Source organism: Siphateles boraxobius, unplaced genomic scaffold, assembly GCF_051911475.1.
Source record: "Siphateles boraxobius isolate OS27281-9 unplaced genomic scaffold, OSU_SipBor_1 77, whole genome shotgun sequence".
Lineage (NCBI taxonomy): Eukaryota > Metazoa > Chordata > Actinopteri > Cypriniformes > Leuciscidae > Siphateles > Siphateles boraxobius.
Window position 1 is genome coordinate 19,024,353 of NW_027509205.1, and position 21,825 is coordinate 19,046,177.

The 21,825-nt window shown below is 36.6% G+C and overlaps 2 protein-coding genes and 1 long non-coding RNA gene across 3 annotated transcripts; all 3 read right to left on the minus strand.

Moving 5' to 3' along the window:
* Nucleotides 1-6,733: 6,733 nt before the first annotated feature.
* On the minus strand, nucleotides 6,734-7,972 carry LOC143725609 (dual specificity phosphatase 29-like). The gene is made up of 3 exons (XM_077218130.1): nucleotides 7,666-7,972; nucleotides 7,255-7,517; nucleotides 6,734-7,170 (listed from the first exon to the last, which is right to left on the minus strand). Exons 1-3 carry the CDS (start codon nucleotides 7,923-7,925, stop codon nucleotides 6,848-6,850), a joined length of 846 nt encoding a protein of 281 aa, XP_077074245.1. The 5' UTR covers nucleotides 7,926-7,972; the 3' UTR covers nucleotides 6,734-6,847.
* On the minus strand, nucleotides 7,927-11,768 carry LOC143725684 (uncharacterized). The gene is made up of 4 exons (XM_077218311.1): nucleotides 11,168-11,768; nucleotides 8,892-9,302; nucleotides 8,020-8,632; nucleotides 7,927-7,942 (listed from the first exon to the last, which is right to left on the minus strand). The coding sequence occupies exons 1-4, from the start codon at nucleotides 11,562-11,564 to the stop codon at nucleotides 7,927-7,929; spliced, it is 1,437 nt and encodes a 478-aa protein (XP_077074426.1). The 5' UTR covers nucleotides 11,565-11,768.
* Nucleotides 11,769-16,565: 4,797 nt separating this feature from the next.
* On the minus strand, nucleotides 16,566-21,406 carry LOC143725458 (uncharacterized). The gene is made up of 2 exons (XR_013198228.1): nucleotides 21,273-21,406; nucleotides 16,566-17,340 (listed from the first exon to the last, which is right to left on the minus strand). It is a non-coding gene; the product is annotated as an uncharacterized LOC143725458 (long non-coding RNA).
* Between the last annotated feature and the right edge of the window lie 419 nt (nucleotides 21,407-21,825).

A 21,825-nucleotide genomic window follows, 5' to 3' on the forward strand; every position in this document is an offset into this window, starting at 1 on the left:
AACATAATATTTTAATGAGTCTCCTTAACCTTTGAAGAAACTATGCCATATGTAAAAGCTTTATCCCTTACTGAGGTTTCAACATCTCCCAGAAAATAACACTGATAATAGCAAGTTATAATACGTTTAAGTTCTGTGTATATACGTTATAACACTTACTGTCTAAGAGGTCTACATTACATATTTAAAGGATAAATGATCAGAAAAACTGCTTTTAATTATTCTTAACAATCCAGTGGGTAGGGCATTGCCCTTATATTATTTATTGTAATTCTAACTCTATATTTATTATTAAAATCATAATGAGATAAGAAATAACCATTATCATCTAATAGATCATGAATAAAAACTAATTTTAAACAGAGATTTCCTAATAATAATTACAGCCCTGTTATTCCATAGAGTGGAGTTGTGAGGGGAGAAGTTATGCGTAAATATCATTTTCCCAAAAAAGCAGTACTTATACCTTCTGCGGGATTATACCAGGATTATACCTTCAAAGGAATTTTACAGATATCAAGACCACATCTCAACACAAATTCAATGCCGCGATTATTTGTAATTCTTTTTATTGGGAATATGGTACCATTTCGAGTGTGATTTTATTAAACACTCTTTCAACCATTTTATTCTTAATGTACCATGAATAAATTCAAAATCAATGGCTCTCAAGCCTCCATGTTCATATTCTTTAACCATATGGACATATGGTCTCGAGATAACCAATGGTTTTTTCATACTTTTTCATTTTAGAGTTAAAATTTGAATATTCTCTATTAACAACATCTTTGGTAATCATAACCCCTAGGTACTTAACCTTGTTTTTCACTGGAATGTCCTCTTCTAAATCCCAATTATGGATAGCCATTAATTCACACTTTTGAAACTTTAGGATTAGACCTGATGCCTTTGAAAAGATATACATTTTATCAATAGCTAATGGAACCACGTCTTTATTTTTAAGAAATATGAGAGTGTCGACTGCAATTTGGCTTTAAGTAAAGGTCCTATGAATGTCTATGACTACATTGTCCTCAATTTGTTATGAATAGAGACATTAATTCGACTGCAAGATTAAAAAGCAATGGTGAAATAGGGCATCCCTGTCGGATTCCTCGTTTAATTTGAATTCTGGGAGAAGAACCTAAGTTACGGGAAACACTTCTAAAAATCTCATTATAGAACATGGAAATTACTCTACAAAGCATTGGACCAAAGCCATAAAAATACTTAAACAGAAAAGGGTGTTCAAGGGTATCAAACGCCTCGAAAAAGTCTGGAAATAGAAGTATGCTTGTATGAGGAATTAAATAATTATAATACTTTTCCCTTTGATAAAAGCTGATCATGTTTCACTGATAATTTCACAAAGTCTATTAGCAAAAACACGAGAAAGCGATTTGAAATCGTTATATAAAAGAGTTGTTGTCTAAATAGCATTTATCCTTGTTCGATTGATGGCGATAATTCAGCTTTATCTATACACTCCTGTAGTGCTTCAAGATTATAATTTCAGTTTTATATACTTCTACTGTGATGCCAGCAATACCTGGAGACTTTCCATTAGACATTTTGTTTAATAGCAAATGTCTAATTCTTAAATCTCAATGTCAGCTTCCATCATATTTCTATGAGTTTATAAAAGGAACTTTATCTTTTAAGAAGGAAAAGATCACAGTCTCTCTCTGTCACATGCCTGTCCTGTCTTGTGTTGCACATGGGTGTTTTGTTATTTTGGGCCATGTGCTCTGGTCGTTGTCTGATCCCTCCCCCTCGTTACCTGATTATTGTTTGAGTTCTTCCACCTGTCCCCTCTTGATTTGTTCCCTTCTTAAGTCTCCTCTTGTTTGCAGTCTTTGTCGGATCGTTGTCTTATGTCTCCTGTTCCCCGTGATTCCCCGTTCCCCACTTCATGTTAAGGTTCAGTTGTTTCATTCTTATTTATTGTGTTTTTCCCCCTCGTGGATTTTTGCTTTGTGTTTGTTTATTTTTGTAAGAAATTACCATTCTCTGCATTTGAGTCCTCACACCTTTTTTATCTTGCACGTTCCGTGACACTCTCTGTATATTTTGATTTATATAAATCATTATAGAAGGAATGAATGTAATCATCAATCAGTGTTTTCTCTTTACTTATATACAGGTGAAACTCAAAAAATTAGAATATCGTGCAAAAGTTATAATTTTGATGATTATGGCTTACAGTTTATGAAAAACCCAAAATCTCAGAAAATTAGAATATTTCATGAAATCAATAAAAAAAGAATTTTAAATACAGATATGTGTGCCCTCTGAAAAGTATGATCATGCATATGTATATAGTTATATATACTAAATGTATTAGTTTCACCTTTTAATATGAATTACTGAAATACATGAACTTTTGCACGATATTCTAATTTATCGAGTTTCACCTGTAGTTATTGATGCTAAGTGTATTAAGGCTTGTTGTCTTTTTTCTAAGTTAAAGAAATACAAAGAATTTCCCCCTTCTCAATCCACCCGCTCTAGATCGTATAAATGCCCCTTTAGTCTTTTCTGTTTAAAAATCATCCAGCTCTGATTGAAGAAAGTGAAGTACTCTCTCTCACACAAAGGGTCTTTATCACAAAATAATTATAATTGTTATCTGCCTTAATTTTCTAGCATTTACAATTCGTTTAGCTTCTGTAATTGCCAATCTTTTAATGCTAAATTTAACCCATTCGCCAATTGAAGTTAATTCAGACATAGTTTAACATTGTTAATCATTAACAAAACAGAATTACAAAAGAATTCACATTTTGAAATATTATTGTTAAACTTCCCATGAGTTCTGGTAGACGGTGAGCTAACATGCTCCTAAGAGAGAGCAGAGGTGGGCACAAATACATCAAAAACTATTTTGTTACAAAATACAAATACTGGCTCATGAAATGTAACAAAATAAAATACAAAATACTGATGTGAAAAATGTATTTAAAGCTGCAGTAGGGAGTTTTGAGAAAATGTTGACTTAGCCTGAAAATTTGAACAAGCACAACTTACAGGTCCAACCCACTTGCTCTCTGCTGCGCTACAGCCCTCCCTCCACAGCTCCTCCCCCACAGCGGAACCTGCCGTGAACACGCAGGCTAGTAAGCAGGACCACCGATGACGGCGGATTATAAACAGTTATGGAACATTCACTAATAGGGACGAAACATCAACAATATGCTTTACATTGAATATGCCCTGCCCATACTTTGACTACAAACTTGGTCCTCAAATCATGATGTATTTTGCAATACATGTAACTTTATAAGGTTGCACTCTTTCTACAAGTTATAGCTACTAAGATAACGTTAAAGGATTAGTTCACTTTAAAAAAAAACTTTTGCTGATAATTTACTCACCCCCATGTCACCCAAGATGTCCATGTCTTTCTTTCTTCAGTCGAAAAGAAATTAAGGTTTTTGATGAAAACATTCCAGGCCTTTTCTCCATATAATGGACTTCAATAGGACACAAACGTTTCGAGGACCAAATGACAGTTTCAGTGCAGCTTCAAAGGGTTTTAAACGATACCAGACGATGAATAAGGGTCTTATCTAGTGACACGATCGGTCATTTCAAAAATAAATAAAAAACTTTAAGTTTTATAAGCACAAATGCTCGCCTTGCTCTGTTCTGTGATGCACGTTCGTGATCCTGTTCGAACTCGTTCATCAAAATGAACAAATCTTTTTTCGAGTCATTCGTTCGTTGAATGAACGAAATGACTCCGAAAAATACTCGTTCAAAATGAACAAATCTTTTTTCGAGTCATTTCGTTAGTTGAATGAATGAAATGACTCGAAAAAAGATTCGTTCATTTGGATGAACGAGTTTGAACAGGAGAGTCACGAACAACGGTATGCGCTCGCGCTGTGCAAGAGAGGGGTGATCAGCGCGTACACGAGCGTGATTGACACTGCTAAGACATTCCTCCTGGCTCTGATTGGTTGTTTCTGACCGGGAGCGGTGTATTTCTGCAAATGGCAATAGGACCACAGGGAGGAGCCAGAGGAGCTTGATTTTTTTCACAGATTATCTGTCTCATATTCTACTTTCAGGACATAATGAGAGTTTTAACAAATATTTGTTTACAAAAGCTACCTACTGGAGCTTTAAATAAAATACAAGTAATTAGTATTTTGAAAATACAAAAATACTCCCAGAATGATCTTAAGTCTTTTTTTTTATTACTGAAAGGTCAAAAACACAAATATTAGCAATAACACAAATATGAGAAATGTGTAAATTCAAAATGGCGAAGTAGCAAAATAAAAAAGTATGGGCATTTCACTAAATCTCTACAGGGCCTGAAATAGCTCCCTCTGACGTATATGGCATGTATAGCTAAGTTCACATCAATGGTGTGATAGGCTGCCCTTAATAGCAAAAAGTGTTTGATGTAGGCTACGTAGCCATATTGTCACCGTTACTCTACTCGTGCCTAAAAGGACAAGTTCGGTATTTTACACTTAAAGCCCTGTTTTAAGATCATTTCTGTTGAAATAGAACGGTTAAGATTGAAATTTGGACAAATGCTGCTGTCCCGAGAATTTTCGGTTTCTGTATTAGCACCCCCCCACTGGAAGAATCATTCATAAAACGCATTAAACTTTAGTTTACAAAGACGTGAAACTCACCGAGTGGTCTGGGCTGTTCACTGATATGTTCACACAAAAATCGCAGCAAAAGATGCTTTCCAGCAGGTGTTTTACCATTCGTTGTAAAACTGTGGACCTATTTTTCCAAACGCCTCACAACCGAACATTCTTCCGTTGAGAGCTTGAATAATAGACACTCCAGCCCAGTTGGTGGCGATAATGCACCTTTGCCAATGTTTGGATAGCGTAGCCTACGATATCGCGACTGGAAGACTACAGAAAGAATACAAACTACCCCATTTCTGTTTCCGGCGGCGGAGTAATACCGTACCTCACAGAACACCCAATACAAGTCAATGGAGTTGGAAAAAAAACTATGATAAAACCTGTTGGAAAGCATCTTTTGCAGCGATTTTTGTGTAAAAATAACAGACTGAGAATTTGTCACAAAATCAAAATTCCATTTTAATCATAATATATGATTAATCATATTAATCATAATATGTGTGGGTTTGTTTTACACACGAGACTCTAACTGCCCTGACCGCGTATGCCTTAGTAGAATAGTAGAATTGCGCTGCGTGCGCAATTAATGAAAAACAATAGGATTGATGATTATTTTATACAAAATCAATATCAATATTTCTCATATGTAATACGTTTAAAAACGTGTAAAAACTGCAGATGGATGTTATATTATGAACGCTTGCTTAGCATGGAGATTTCAGTGGAGTTACGACAGACGCGCTGTTTCATAAAAGGTAGGGCCTATGATGTACTTTTATGAATGACAACACAATGCATTGATCTCATAAGGCAAAATTCTCTATAATGCCGTTCAGTGTGCAATATGTGTGTGTGTAGACTGTATATTTTTCACAAAACACTTTACCTTAATGCCGTTTTTAAGAGTTCAAAACTCATTCACTTCTTGGAGGGAGCCCGGTCTACAGGGTGTCACGTGATTTTCGTGCATCTAACCTGGACATTGCCATTGCCAACATCAGACCGAAGATATGGCAAAATCATTTACTATGGTGATTTTTCTTAAGCATTTAGGTATTTGAAATACTCTAAATACACTCCCTCAAAATATTTTGTTACAAACTACATTTTATTTTTTCCACACCTGCAAAATACAAATTACAAAATACACTAAAAGTAATTAAATAGGTATTTAAAATACATTTAATTGAAATACTGCCCATGTCTGAGAGAGAGTGATATGGCACTGTGATCAGTTAAAACTGAAGGAGAAATATTACAGTCAAATGAGGAAGAAAGAAGATTACTAGTTGTCAACCAAAAATCCAATCTAGGATGTTGAATGCGCCCTGAAAAGGACCCCATGTAAATTGTTTTTTGTGTGGGTTATTTACACGCCAAATATCAATCAGATCAAGAAACTGGGATATACTATTAATCAGGGGGTTATTTACAAAAATGTGTTGAAAGGAATGGGGTATCTATCCTGCCATTCATCTGGAACAGAGTTAAAATCCCTTCCCATAATCATTTTGTCTGTAAAATATGTGTTCTTCCAGTCATCAATTTCGGTAGCCATATCCTGAAAAAACAACTTATTAACGTCCTTGTTAGTGTAACCCTAAACATTAATCAAGATGTAATTACATTCATTTGATTCAAGAACCATCATAATCCCTTCTTATCAACTGATAGTTCAGGGTATTATGTTACGGAAAAGCCCCAGGAAATAACCAGATGTCACCAACCGACGAATTTTCTCACTTTTCCTCTTCATTTGCCTATATCATGATTTGTTTTAAGAATATACTGTATTTAACACTGAGCGTTATTAGAGACATAAAGACATTAGTGTGAAGACAAGTCTCAAATCAAACACACACCACAAGCAGATTAAGAAATGATGTAAGAAATTATGTAATAAGGAACACTGACAACACTGCATCCCAAATTGTAATATTTTTACTGAAAAATATTTTATTAAAATTGATGTGTAACGGTTTAATTCTTTTAAATTATTGAATGATTGTTCTAATTTTGCTCATGGTTGTTCTTTTATCTGTGCTGTTTTTTAAAAAAGTGCACAGATAAAAAATAGAGCAGAGATAAAAATTTGTGTTCATTGTTTGTTTTTTTTAAATCTAATTTATTTTCTTAATTTGTGCACTTTAGTCTGTGCTCTGGTTATAAAATGTAAAGAGATAAAAATAGAGCAGTAATAAAACTTCTGAACCTTTTTAATATGAGCCTTATCTAGAAAGTGTGCATTTTCTCTTAATCCGTGCACACTTTTTAACCAGTGCTCTGCAGGGCTTTTTTTGCAGTATTTTGGCTGCCTGCTTGTATATCCAGCTGTTGTTTTCCCTTCTATATTTTGTAGCTGTATTGTTCATAAGTTCCTCATTGAGGATTGCCAGCTGCTTCAGGAAGTCTATGTCGGGCTTGATGTGTCTTACCTGTATGAGGTAATCAATGGCTTGCTCCACTGTCATGTAATGGTGGATCATGAGGTATGCCAGAAAAAGAGTAGGGGCGTAGCTGACACCCTCAGTGCAGTGAATGAACACCTTATCTGTGGAAATAAAAACAGAAAGACAGTCAGAAAAAGTCCAGAAAAACAGTTTGTCACTCCAGAACACTTGATAAAAGATCTTACTTTCTGGGTTTTTCTTGGTCTTGTGGATGAATTTGGCAGCTGGCAAGAAGTATTGGCTGATGTTGGAACTGTGCGTTGTAGGCAAGCCACAATAAGTGATGTTCATGCCTCTGTAGTATCTCGCCCCTGTATGAACTGTTTCTCTCAGGTCTATCTCCCATGGGACTCCCAACAAGACCCTCAGGTTCTTCTTCACAGCAGCAGCATTGAGGATGTGAGTAATACCCAGCTCCTTCAGTCTCATTCGGTCCCTTGCTATCTCTCTGCACAAGAACACAACAGCCAAGATTAGTCTTTCACTGCATAGGATTTACAATGTAGAAATATAATTGTGTTTGATTCCTGTTCCTACTCCTGCATTACATTATGAATCACATGGTTCATATTAGTCTAAATGTGTTGTAGACTTACTCATTTCCAATGAAGACGTTGTTCCAGACCGCAGTGACAGGGTTTTGATGCTGTGTACAGCCCTTCACACGCTCCTCCAATGGGAAACAGGTTTCATCTTGAACTAGTTTCTGCTCGGAAGAGCATGAATAAGGAACGCTTGGACCCGGAACACACGATTCATCTGAATCATCCAGATCCAATTCCGGTTCCGTCTCAGGAACGCTTGAACCTGGAACACACGATTCATCTGAATCATCCAGATCCAATTCCGGTTCCATCTCAGGAACACTTGGACCTGGAACACACGATTCATCTGAATCAACCAGATCCAATTCCGGTTCCATCTCAAGAACACTTGGACCAGGAACACACCATTCATCTGAATCATCCAGATCCGATTCCGGTTCCATCTCAGGAACGCTTGGAGCAGGAACACACGATTCATCTGAATCATCCAGATCCAATTCCGGTTCCATCTCAGGACCACTTGGAACCAGGACACACAATTCCTTGGGATCGACCTGATACAATTCCGGTTCCATTTCAGGAACACTTGGACCTGGAACACACGATTCATCTGAATCAACCAGATCCAATTCAGGTTCTGGCTCAGGAACGCTTGGAACCGGGACACACGATTCCTTGGGATCAACCAGATCCAATTCAGGTTCCGGCTCAGGAACGTTTGGAACCGGGACACACGATTCCTTGGGATCGACCAGATCCAATTCAGGTTCCGGCTCAGGAACGTTTGGAACCGGGACACACGATTCCTTGGGATCGACCAGATCCAATTCAGGTTCCGGCTCAGGAACGTTTGGAACCGGGACACACGATTCCTTGGGATCGACCAGATCCAATTCAGGTTCCGGCTCAGGAACGCTTGCATCTGGGAGACACAAGGGCTCTGGAACAGCCGGATAAATCCTAAAAAGCTTTTGGAAGAATGTCCTATTTTTTTTCATCTTCCTCACTTTAGTATTTTCTTTAAAAAGAAGAAAATAAATATGTTATTAGAAACATCACTAACCACAGATGAATAATGAATAATTAGTCCAACTTGAGACATTTCTATTTGCATCTCATCGGTTCTGTACACACACAGTTCAGTAATTTACGGGAGTGACAACTGCATTTACAAAAATTCTACACATTTACAAAAATTCCCTACAGTCACTCCTGAAACTTTACAGATTGCACATGCCATTGTAATGTTGCATATCAAATGCTCTGTTGACATTCACCTTTTGGGCTGATCTTTTCAGGGGTTTCAGGAGAAGCATCCATGCCATCCTGATCGATCCCACTGCTGTTTCCTGAAGGTCCTAGTGAGCTGCTCAGATCGTCACACACCACTGTAGGGCTCTTCAGATCTGAGATGGCATCCCTGACTTCAACTTCCTGACCTTCAGAGGACACTGGTTCTAGCTCAGAACGGTTTAGACCTGGGACAATGGACTCCTCTGGATCAACCAGATCCACTTGAGGTTCTTGCTCAGAAACGCTTGGAACTGGGACACTTAATTGCGCAATATCGACCAGATCCGTTTCAGATGTTGGCTGAGGAATGCCTGGGACACACAATGGCTCTGGAACAGTAAAAAGCATTTCAAAGTATCCACTCATTTTCTTCATCATCCACACTTTGTTACTTCCTGAAAAACAAAAGAAAAACATATGTTATTAGAAACGTCTAGGGTTGCCAACCGTTCCGTATAATACGGAATCGTCCCGTATTTGACACATACAAATCTTGTTCCATATGGAACTGATACGGAATGCACGTTGTTCCGTATTTTTGAGAATCAATTCAGTGCAAATCCATGACAGACACATAGCTTCTAATATGTCAGACAGACTATGAACGAAGACATTTGTAGGCTATGATAAGAAAGAAAAAAAAACAGACGGAGCGGTAGATACTAATTTCTCCCCATGTTTGTCTATGATCAGCCGCGTAGCGTTTTTAACATCTTGGAACATCATCAGAGAATGCCCTTTTATTTGGTCGTTAGTCATTGTGAGTCACGTATCGTAGCAACGATGACGACAAGTGACAACAGCGGGAAATGTAAAAATGACAACCTCCGAGTAGCCGGCGAAAAGAAAGTTAACTATAATGGAATTATAATTAGGCCTATATAAGGATATTTGCACTACACTTCCTTACAATGTTGTCTAATTAAATTAAAAATGTAATTTTTTGCGCTGGAAAGAACATTCTAGAAGTCCAATTCTATTGAATAAGTTCGCACAAGGCTACAGAAAACTGTTGTTTATTTTTCTTCAAATGCTGCCTAAACCGATGAGTTTTGAATGTTATATGTTGTATTTGTTTAAGTAAAAAATAAAACGTATTATAAACTAAACAAATCCATGGTTCATTGTTGGCAAAATGATCATGATAGCCTTTATATAACGTTGTGGTTCAGTCTTGTATATTGATTATTCCGTTCCTTATTTCCATTTCAGAAAGTTGGCAACCCTAGATTAGACATACAAAATTAGTCTGACATGAAATATTAATCTGATTTGAAAGACATTTCTGTTTGCATCTCATTGTTATTACATTTACTCGACGAGCTCGCCGTTGTACTATTCTTTGAAACGACCGGGGGCGACACGGAGTAATCTTTCTGAAACCATCAGGAATCGGCGGCGAGAGAAGTAAGGTGCACAGGTGATGATGTTTATTTTAGTAGCTACACTTCATTAAAACCACACTACAAATGAATAGGGTAAAAACCCAGTAAACCTTAAGATTATCACTTGACATTAGAACAAAATAAATGGATATATGAGAACATATGCATACAACTAAATTAACGATCTCTTAAATATTTTCAATTTTCACAGTACATTTAGCTTCGTGAACATTTTTTATTGAACTTGGACCTTTATTTTCATTAAAAAGTCTTATTATACTATTGTAGGTTGATTGTGTAAATGTGATAAACTAATTTAGACATTCGATAACTGGGTGCCGGAGTGAGACATACTCGCCAGATTCGCCTCCTCATCTTCGAAAGAGGAGCCGCGCGGAAATTAAAAAAAAAAGAAAAAAAAAATGTGCACGCGCACTCAACGTGTACACCGCGATGACGTCATTTTTAAAGCACTCGGGAGTTTACAAAATAAACAAATTTAAATACAAAATAGTCATTGAACAAACAATATTAACACCTTAGTATTCTCAAAAGGCAGACACAGTTTCAAATCACAATAAGTAGCAGCGAATGCTTTCTTTTTTTCACTGCAACGGTCATAATATGACGTCACATACTGCGCGTACGTTTAAAAAAACATAATTCAACATTTTAATAACACTTTTTTTAAATAGCCCACTAAAAGCGTTTCTTACAAATACATTACTAAATGCTAAAAATTAATACATGCAAATAATTATTGTTGTTGTTGCATTTACAATCCTGTGAAAAGCTCCCCTACTTCCCGCGCCTCTGAATATATTGAAAATGTATCAGTGGTGCATGTTGACCTGTTGTGCATGTTTAACATTCACCTGTTGGGCATTTCTCATGGGTTTCAGGAGAAGCATCGACCCCTCTGCTTCTCGCTGCCACATCTGTTGGTAACACCGTCACTGAGAAGACATTTTTGACTTCATTCTCCAACTGCTCATCTCTCTCTACACAAGCTGAGGTTGAGTCGTTCTTATCAAAGTCAACCTGCACAGCGTCCCCATCTAAAACGCTGTAACTGACTGACATGTCCTCATATGAATCAACCTCCAGCTGGGCATTGATCACTGCCGAGCTACCGAAAAGGTCATAGATGGCATCGGTGATCTTGAACTCCAACTGCGCATCTTCCTCTTGTGGTACCCATAAACTATCACAGCTGTGGAACACGCCGTCGACGTATATCTCCAGACACACCTCTCTGAAGTTTGTAGACATTGTGAGTTTTGTATCTAATGCTGACAAATCAAAGACGTACAGTTGTGTAACTGTTTGCGATACACACTGTGTTTGATTCTGTGCAGTTTGAGTCTATAAACTGTGAGTATGTAGGCTACACGCTGAGTATAGACTGTAAAGAATGACGTCTTATTGCAGTGTTTCTAAAGTTTGTATCGGTAGTTTTCTGCTGTTATGTATAGGTATATATGTCGCTTAAACTCGCTTCTGCTCGTTATATCGCTCAACTGCATAGACTGCAAGCGAGTCTTTATAATCTGCTTTCTGTGACGTAATCAAACACTATGACGCGCCATGGTTGCCATAGAAACAGATTGGAATGTGAAGGTGACGTCAAGCAGCGGGCTCAACGGTTTATGTTTTCGCTTATTCTCGAATTATATTCATATTATTAAAATAAATTAAATGATAAATTAAATTATCTAACCCAAATTTCTCTACTCAGATTACCTTTACTAAATCGATATCAATCACCTCAGAAGTGTGCAACAATATGATTTACCGGTTTTCGCGAATTCTCCAGTGCCACAAAATATATATAAATATATATATATAAACCCAGCATATTTACCAAATTTTAATGTCGTTTTGAAGGCTGTATTGAATGTGTTAATAAAAACACACTTCGAGTTGAATTCTCCGAGTTGAATGCCAAAAACAAACAACGCGTGTAACGTTTAGTCTGATTCACGAACAAATGACTCATTTGAGCAGCTTCTTTTCATGATTCATTTTATTTTCACACACGTTAAATTACTGGTTGGAACCAGTCTAACGAATACGGCTCACTCACTGAATGAACTTCAGGAATTCGCCAGAGCGGTTAACTTACTGAACCAACATTTTCTGAAACGCAAGTTATCCTTCTTTCAACGATGCTCGTTTCAAGACGAGTGTAAGTTACCGAAGACTCGTGAAATGTTACTTAACGTAATTTCGTAGGCCAACTGGTTATGTGAAAGTGAAGTGAACCCAGCCCACCTCTAAGCCCCGCTGTCAAGTTTAGGCCTACATGTTGCCTTCCTGCTTGTCAAACTCAGAACCGAGTGATGTGAGTGAAACAACTGTTACCTCATGAAATATAGATTAATATTTGGATTAAGCATGCATTTGCGTCGAGTAGTTGATGAAAGGTTTTCGGGTTAAGTTAATTACAACGGGGCTTATAGGGCTTAACGCGCATTGGGGTAACGTGTTTTTTAAAGGACATATTTGAATGACGTAACTTAGTTTAGTTTATTTTCTGAATAAAAGTACATTATATGTCTAAATAAAAAATATGGTTGGCAAACTTTATGTTTTAAAAGAGTATTAAATAGCTTGAAAATTCTGAAACCAGAAAATGCACATTATTCTCAACTAGGATGATTATTTGACAATATAAAAAAGACAGTGTTAGAAATAGATAAAACTGTATTTCTTTATTTATTAAGCTATTTCATTACAGTGTTCATGACTATTTAACAAAATCAAAATGCATCACATATTTTGATAGGTCTACCATTACATTGGAAATAATCACAAGGGAGGACCATTATTTTTCAGTACTAACATCAAAATGTGTATGTGACAAACACTCGAGCTGGTAAGCACACAGCGTGACAAAGTTATCACAACCACACTTTTCTGTTTTAATATTAAAAAGCAAGCACAAACTACCTAAAGGCGATGCAATCGATGCCTGAATTCGCACTACAGTATGTCTCTCCCATCTTTCATTTCCTGCTCGAATGCAATGACATGAAACATCATGGATGTAACAGATGATATCCCTCTCTTGCTCTTTCCCTCTCTTCAGGCATGTTTGATTAAACTCTCTCCTGAGCCTGAAGGCTGTGGTGTGAGGACGATGCCCATCAGAAGCGTCCGCCACAGGAGGCTGAGAAGAACTGGGTTGCTAGGAGACATTTAAATTCCTCACTCATCTTTGAAGAAGCTGTTATTGATGCATTCCTGGGATAACTGAAGTAAACAGACATGAAAGTGAAGCACTAATGATTTACAACCACATGATGTGTTTTGAGTAATTATTTACTCATTCTCAACCAATCATTCATAGATAATGTCACTGGTGAAAATATGTTAAGCTGTCAGATTTGTGAAAGTTGATGATTATAGTCACTCATTACTCAAGGCTTTAAGAGTCTTGATTAACCCTATAAAGTTCTGTGTCATATTTGATACTCAAATTTTTAAGACCTCTAAATCAAAACTGCTGAAAAACCTGTTGCACACAATAAACATCACTTCTGTCGTCTGATTGATAGTCTATTAATTTTTATCAAGTAAAAGGTCATTTAGTATAATTCTGTAAGACTTTTATGTTAGGACTGAGTTTTATAAAGTAAATGTGAGAATACATTTGATATAAGCAGGAGGGCGAACAACTTGCTGTCTGTTGGTGATGGAAAGTTCGATTCTATTCCACAAACTTATTCTTTCGGACAGTTCGTTCCAATGAACCGGTTAAAAAACAATTCACCAGTTCATTTACACAATCACACAATGATGTCACATATACGCAATTCTATTATTAAAGCACCCAATAATGATGTGAAACGTGGATGTTTTACATAAAACATATAGTTAATAAGTAAGGAATAATTGACGACGGGCCGTTGAATATTAGAAAAAATAATGCACAACCGAGGTTGTGATGTGGCTACGACGCGAAGCAGAGTAATATTAATTCATTAATTTACTGTTTTTAATTGACAGGGACAGCACACAATTTAAACAATTGCACCAGAGTTAGCTAACAGCTCATCTGCATCTGTTGTCCCTGGGCAGGTAGACAAAACAAAAACAGAAGACACAAAGCAAGCACTAAACAACAAATACACTACATCAATTTACAAAATACATATTATCCATCAATTCAAAATTGATAAAAACGGTTTGATGTGTACACCAAATACAGAAAATAATTTAATTTAAATTAATGGTGACACTCTTGTGCTGATTTTAGCCAAATTTTGAGGCTGGCTTTAAGTACTGCAAAACTTCCTAAGTTTCCAATATTTGTGGGTATTGAATTCCACTTCCCCACTACTTTAACAGAGAATATGAAACTGTAATGCGGTCTGCCCGGAGCTACTTTAGCCGTGCGTTTCCCTGAAAATAATAGAGGGTATGCGAGTGACGTCACCATCGGCCGGAGACTGCGGTTACGCACACTGAGTGGCAAAAAGACTGAGCGGCAGCATTGGCAGCGTGAATGCCGCAAAAAACACACAAAACATCTAAAAAGGGAAAGTGCTTTGAGATTGACCGTATAAACAGATTTGACAAGAAATCTGAGGTATAATATTTTTTACAGACGTCTGAATGCTACAGAAAAGAGACGCAAATGGACCGCTGCAATTCACTAAAACAACTGGACTCCAGGCAGCGAAGGGTGGATTTGCATTTATCATTTTGTCTCAATAGTCAATATGCTGAATTTTGGGGTAAAATCATACCGTATATATTGTATTGTTATATATTAAATTGACAACTCATCAATTAAATATTTACCATTGTATATTTTGCCTAATTTGATGTTTTAAAAAAAAAAATAAACACTGACAAAAACTATTGGCTACACGTTTAAGGGCTGGATGATTTGATGTTATATATATGACACTGATAGTCTATAAGTGATCACTCGGATTTGACCTACCTATATTGTTTTTATATAAAGTGATCACAGGCAAATTTGCTTTATGTATTTCCCTGGTGTCGAAATCAGGCACATAAATCTCAGGAAACACGTTTCCCGGCTGCATGTCAATATCCATGGATCACTGGATCTTTGAAAGTCCATGAAAACAAACTAACTGAACATAACTGTGAGAGTCGTGTTATTGTTTGTTGAAATTAGAATGAAATCAGACTTATTTATTGCCGGTAATTTACAGTAGTACTTCCCAGTCTGCTCCACAGCTTCCTGAATCTACATTACATTTTTTCCCCTCTTTGGCCTGCAGTGTGTTAAAAATGACAATAAACCTCCATTTGACATAAAGTATGAGCTTAAGTGTAAGAATTTTGTAGAAACAACTTTGAAGAGATACCTTCAGGGATACCCTTCGGTCCAACTTCTTCAGGCATTTCATGATGAACATTAAGCTCAATGAAAAGACCAGTTTTAGGTGGTTTGCTGGTCTAACTAGTTTGAGTCTTCAGCCTATAAAGTTCCCAAAACTCCTCTAAAATCCTCAAAAAGATATTTATGTTTTTTTTTTGTACCACAGATAGGGAAAAAGCTGCCAAAATAATTTAAAAACACTGCTCTGCAACGCATATGACGTTGTAATGCTTGACCTCCAGACCATCTCAGCTGCTGGCCATAATTACTGCCTTCATCTGATTGGTGTAGAGGGAGGGACGAGGCTGTAATTGAGGGTCTTCAGAGCTGCGGCTGATGAACTGAATTTAATGACCAGCTTGATAATGTATGTTCAGTTGTGAGGATCAAATAGGCTACATTCATTCCTGCTGATAATGTTGTGATTTTAAAATTATTTTGGAAAACCAACAGAAAACTTTCTTGAACTGCAATAAATACCCATTATGCTTCCACATCCTTAAACGCACCAGTGAGATTCTAAGAGAGTCATTTTTTAATTATTAAAACAGGTTTTAACTTTTTTGGTGTACGAAGGTCATATTGAAATGGTCAAACCATTTTATCCTATCTTCATTTATTTTTTTATTTTGCTTTTTAAAAAGGCATTTTATGTATATATTTTATTGTTTTTTGCCGTAGATTTTTATTTTATATATGAATAATTATATAGTTAAAGATATATTGTTGTTTAAATGTCAAATAATTATAAGCTACTTCAATATTTATTTTTTGAATACATTTCTTCAGTTTTGGTGACATTACCACTAGTCTAGAACATTTTTTTCTTTTTCCCCCTCAGTGTACTTGATTATCAAGGAGACAACAGTGTCAGTAAGAGCCTGAGATGGAATATCACACAACAAAGAAAATTCAAGGTCAGTCTCACAGCTTTTTTATTGTGTAATTTCCTAGCACTCAAGCTGTAAGTTTGTCAAACTATGCAAAAAGTTTTAAAATATGGTTTCATTTTGTATAGGCCTACATTTAGAATACATAATGTGCTAGCCATTTCATTCCAAACAGTGTTTAAATGGTCATTTCATTTCAGTGATGTTATTGTAAATCACACTGCATCATTTGAGATGTGGTGGAAATGTTTGTTACTTTCAGGGGAAAAAAAGAAAAAAGTTTGTTTTAAGATATCATTTCTTTGAACGACAGGCTGCAAAATGGACATTACAATGTTCCTTTTGTCTTTTGAACATTTAACACCGACGGTTCATTTCAGGACACTTGAACAGATGCAGATTGAGTTGAGATTGAAGAACAGGAAGTTCACCCGCTGCTCGTCGTAATGAAATTCTAGCGCAATTGCAGGTTTAAACAAGTATACTTCATTCTCACTTCACAGATCTTTGCTAAGCGAATCTCTCTTTTCATTTCCATCTTTTTGTCATTCATTTCTCCTAAGTTCCCTCTGCCTTTCTCCATTTGATCTGTCAGACCGAGTGTTGCTGCATTTCACTGTTTCGACATTACGTCCTCTTTCTCTGTGCTTTCACAGCAATTCCCAATTCGTACAGTCATTTTCCTCAGATGGATTCTCCTGCTCCCGCTGAGATTTGATTGACAGGCTCTTAAGTTTAGATGTTGCCGACTAAACAGCCCGTCCCTCTGCGAGCTTCCCTTTGAAGACATCCGAATCTGCAGAGTATAGAAAGTACACGGAAATATAAAAGAACTCATTACAAAGTTTTCCGGCACGGCGCAGGTTTATGTAACCGATTTGGGTACAAATCTAATTCACTCCCCCAACAACACACAAAAAACATTATCTGTTAATCTTCCTGCAGAGAAAAACTTTAAAAGTGATTCTGAGGGCAAGGGGGCATTTATTTGAGAATTACATTTGTATTCTTATAGCCTCAGACAATGCAGCTGTGCGTCAATCTAATCAACACTCGGATCTCATTCATAATTCTCCTCTTAACGAGACATCTGTAACAATGGTTATTGTAATACTTACGGGACTAGTGTATCATCATCACAAGCCTTTATGGTCCCCCAGCAGGAATTTGTTTTACCTAACCGTGTACATTCATATTTTTCAAACAATAATCAACGAATCTCCGCAGGGAAGAGTAATCACAATGAGACCTTTTTAATATCGCAATTATTTCTTCAACACAGCAATTCTACAGTTCAGTCTTCAATTTTGCAATGAGAAAAAAATCCCAGATTCTTACACGTCTGCTAGAGTTTCGGAAAATGTCTCAAACTTTGCTCAGATATGCCAATATAAGTCAGCAATCAAAAGTTAATTTGAACTCAAACATTTCTCATCAAATTTGTCCAAGAACAAGTTATGTTAAAACATACATTTTATTCATGTTGATTAGAGCTGCATGATTCGGGATAAATTGAGAATCACAATTTGTTACAATTGTTACAACCACAATTTGCTACAGTTATTTTTGTTACAATAGAGATCACGATTCTTGAAGATTCTGAAGAACAAAATGTTTCAGTGATTTAATAATCATAGTTGTAGCTCTTTTGATAATACAATTAACAATGTGAATCAAAAATATATATGAAAGTTTAAATAAACCGTTTAGCTGTTAAACCATTTTAGAACGCCAGACTCACTTTGAAGAGATGAGTAGACATTGAAAAGACAATGTTTTTACACAAATATTTATTCATTTGAAGTAATTCATTCTCAAATAAATCAGCTGTATGAATATTTCAGTGACTCATTTACTTAAGCCCTGTAGTCAATAATTGTAACCCCTAAAACTCATCTTTGATCACCAAAATGAACAATTGAAAGGTTTTTTTCTTGAAAAAAAATTCTTCATGCCTTAAAATAGCGTGAATGTTACTCTGCACTCTTGCTTCATTTAGTGTACGAGGTTCGCAAATGAGCCCCGCCTCCACTCACCCAGACCAGCTCAGAGATCCACTCGTTGACGATCACACGTTGATCGGATTGGTTACCAGGTAGTTTGTTACGTCAGAAACACCAGCGATTTCAAACCGTGTTTTTGAGACTGTCTTTGGTACACTGCAGTTTTAAGGAGAAAATACTCAGCAATGTTGTTGACTTATGATTTTGCTCATGGTTTGTCTTAAAGCATTAAAAACACCACATACTGTAGACATATAAACAACATCAACAGCTTGATTTTCACCACAGGGGGACTTTAAGACATTGGTTTTGTTCTTGAATGAACCCAGATTTTGAATGAATCGATTCAATGAGTGATTCAACAACTCGCTCATACGGCTGCATCAAAAAACGTAGGCAGCTGACTTATTCCTTGGCTGATAAGGCAGCTAGGCAACATGGATGGCATCTCCTGAAACTGATTTCGGACAGACATCATTACGGTTTAATGATCTACAACACCAATAGAGAGAGCTTTGGTGAAATTTAAGCAAATAATTATTTACTTAAATAGTAATTTCTCACTTTATGACATCAAAAGTGAAAAACTTTGGTCAAAAATGTACATTTACTCACAAACTGACGACCGACGGTAACTTTCAGATGCCATCTTTATTTTTTACCTCAACTGTCACGGAATGGAACGCACAGGATTGTGGGATATCAAAGGCAGCGAAGGATACATAATGCTGCCTTCAAAAATCAATCAGATGAAGGTATTTCAGGAGACAGGAAGTGAAGGCAACATTGGAATTGCATTTTTAAGCTGTTGGACTATGTCTACACAGCGCTTTTGAATGAATAGGCTCACTGAAAGATTTAAAGGGATAGTTCACCCACTGTCAGTAATTACTCACCCTTATGTTGTTCCAACCCCGTAAGACTTTCACTCATCTTCGGAACACAAATTAATTTTGTAATTTGTAAAAAAAAAAATCACATATAAATATTTTTGATGAAATCTGAGTGCTGTCTCAGTCCTTCATAGGTTTCTATGTAATTTCATTCTGCCGGCCCAGAAAAGTTAGTAAAGACATCGTTAAAATAGTCCAAGTGACTACATTGGCTCAACCTTAAGTTTATCAAGCGACGAGAATACTTTTTGTGCCCAAAAAACAAACAAAAATGATGGGTTTCGATTTAATGTTTAAAATGGTTCTAAAGTGTGCATTTCCTGGATGTCCGAATCGTGAGAAACCAGCGAGAAAGCGTAAAAGTGCCTTACCAACGCCAGCAAAATTAATGGTTTAGCTTTCACACTTTCACATCAAATGATCGTGAGCGTCATCCTCTCGGTTCTCGCGCATGCTATGTGGTGCTCTCGTGAACTCACGTCAGAGGCCAACACAAAAGAAAATGAATAGTTGAATAAAGTTGTTATTTTTGTTTGTTTTCTGATCACAAAAATTATTCTCGTCGCTTGATTAACTTAAAGGATTAGTTCACCTCAAAATGAAAATTTCCTAATAATTTACTCATCCCAATGCCATCCAAGATATCCATGTCTTTCTTTTCTCAGTGGAAGAGAAAAGAAGTTTGAGGAAAACATTTCTGGATTTTTCTTCGAATTTATGGACTTCAATGACAACCCCTGTTTTGAAGCCCTGCATTGATTTGGACTTCAAAACAGTGGTTGTCATTGAAGTCCATTATTGGGGTGAGTAAATTATTAGGAAATTTTCATTTTGAGGTGAACTAATCCTTTAAGGTTGAGCCACTGTAGTCACTTGGCCTATTTTAACAATGTCTTTAGTAACTTTTCTGGGCCGGCAGAATGAAATTACCTAGCACCCTACTTATGAAGGAGTGATACAGCTCTCAGATTTCATCAAAAATATCTTAATTTGTGTTCCGAAGATGAACGAAAGTCTGACAGGGTTGGAACAACATGAGGATGAGTAATTACTGACAGAATTTTCATTTTTGGGTGAACCCTTCAATGTCTTACTCATCATTATATTAAGGGTCAAATTGCTTTACTATATTTTGATCTCCATCATGTTTAGATCCAAACTATGACATTTCATCCTAGTACTTCTGTTTATTTGAATGTTTGCTACACAAAAAAGGTGCTGCGTTTGTGTGTTTGAAAAGTAGCCTACACTTTCTTTCTGTCCGCTGCGGGTCGAAGGCAGATTTGAATGTTGAAACCACACAGGTGAGATTGAGCGTGTCAGTGAGATCTCTTTCTCTGATGAGGGCGGGACAACCTGTCACTCACATGAGATTCACCAATAGCAAACCACAACCATCCAACCATCCAATCAATCCCCATGGACAAAGTCACTCAGATATTCATCACAATTGGGAAGAAAAGGCTATCGCAACTTCGGTTTCATAACGACTTATACAGAGTTTCTAGTATCTTAAAAGTGTGTAAAATCATAAAGTGAAGTTCATCACTTTGGAGTAGCTGTACTCTGAGATTTGTGTTTCCCTGGGGAAATACACAACATCTGCTTAATTATTTCTAAAGATGCCAAAACAAAAGACAGACTGTTAAATCGCCAATTACGCTGGTTGCTATATTTATTTATTTAGTGTTTATCCATTTATCCTTTCAAAACAAGTAAGTCGCTGTCTTCATGGTTGCAAAAAAAGCAAACATATAAGAATCTGGATAATTGCAATTGACCTCAAAAGTCACTCATCACAACTGTAAGTATTCAAAAAAAAAATATTCTACCACAGCTTTCCTCAGGGATGCTTCTTTCAGAAGATGTGCTTCTCCATCACTGTGATCTAAAATCCATCCATCTGAATGTTTAAATTATGACAAAAAGTTTAGGATAGGTGCTATGATTGAATATGACTAGAAGTTTTAACAACAGTCTAGTAAGATAAATGATCATCTGTTAATGGTTTAAATAGTTATCTTGTGTCAGCTGACAGCAAGGGGTCGGCAAGCCTGCAACTAATTTTCTTGATGGATGGTGGAATTCAATTACCCTTAATCTGTAATTAAAGTGGGAAGAGGCAGCCAGTGGCTGTGATTTATTACATCAGAAATGTTCGAGACACAATCAGGATAGCAATCTATAATTGTATACGTTCGCCTTATCCAAGTTTCTTTTTTGAGTAAAAACCTTTTTATGATCTACACTCTTAAAAATAAAGGTTCTTAGTGGCTTTTAACATAGATGGAACCTTTCAAAGCTCAAAGATGCTTAGATTATTGAATTTGCGATATTCTTTTCTTCTCTATAGCTTGTTTTCACATGACGTCATGTCACTGCGTT

Excerpts from the sequence above, each read along its gene's own strand:
- LOC143725609 (XM_077218130.1), bottom strand. The coding sequence starts at position 7,925 with ATGGAACCGGAATTGGATCTGGATGATTCAGATGAATCGTGTGTTCCA. Across the intron at positions 7,518-7,665 it reads AACGTCTTCATTGGAAATGA|AGAGATAGCAAGGGACCGAA; the intron begins GTAAGTCTACAA and ends GTTCTTGTGCAG. Across the intron at positions 7,171-7,254 it reads GACCAAGAAAAACCCAGAAA|ATAAGGTGTTCATTCACTGC; the intron begins GTAAGATCTTTT and ends TTATTTCCACAG.
- LOC143725684 (XM_077218311.1), bottom strand. The coding sequence starts at position 11,564 with ATGTCTACAAACTTCAGAGAGGTGTGTCTGGAGATATACGTCGACGGC. Across the intron at positions 9,303-11,167 it reads CCATGAGAAATGCCCAACAG|GAAGTAACAAAGTGTGGATG; the intron begins GTGAATGTTAAA and ends TTTGTTTTTCAG. Across the intron at positions 8,633-8,891 it reads TGAAAAGATCAGCCCAAAAG|AAAATACTAAAGTGAGGAAG; the intron begins GTGAATGTCAAC and ends TTCTTTTTAAAG.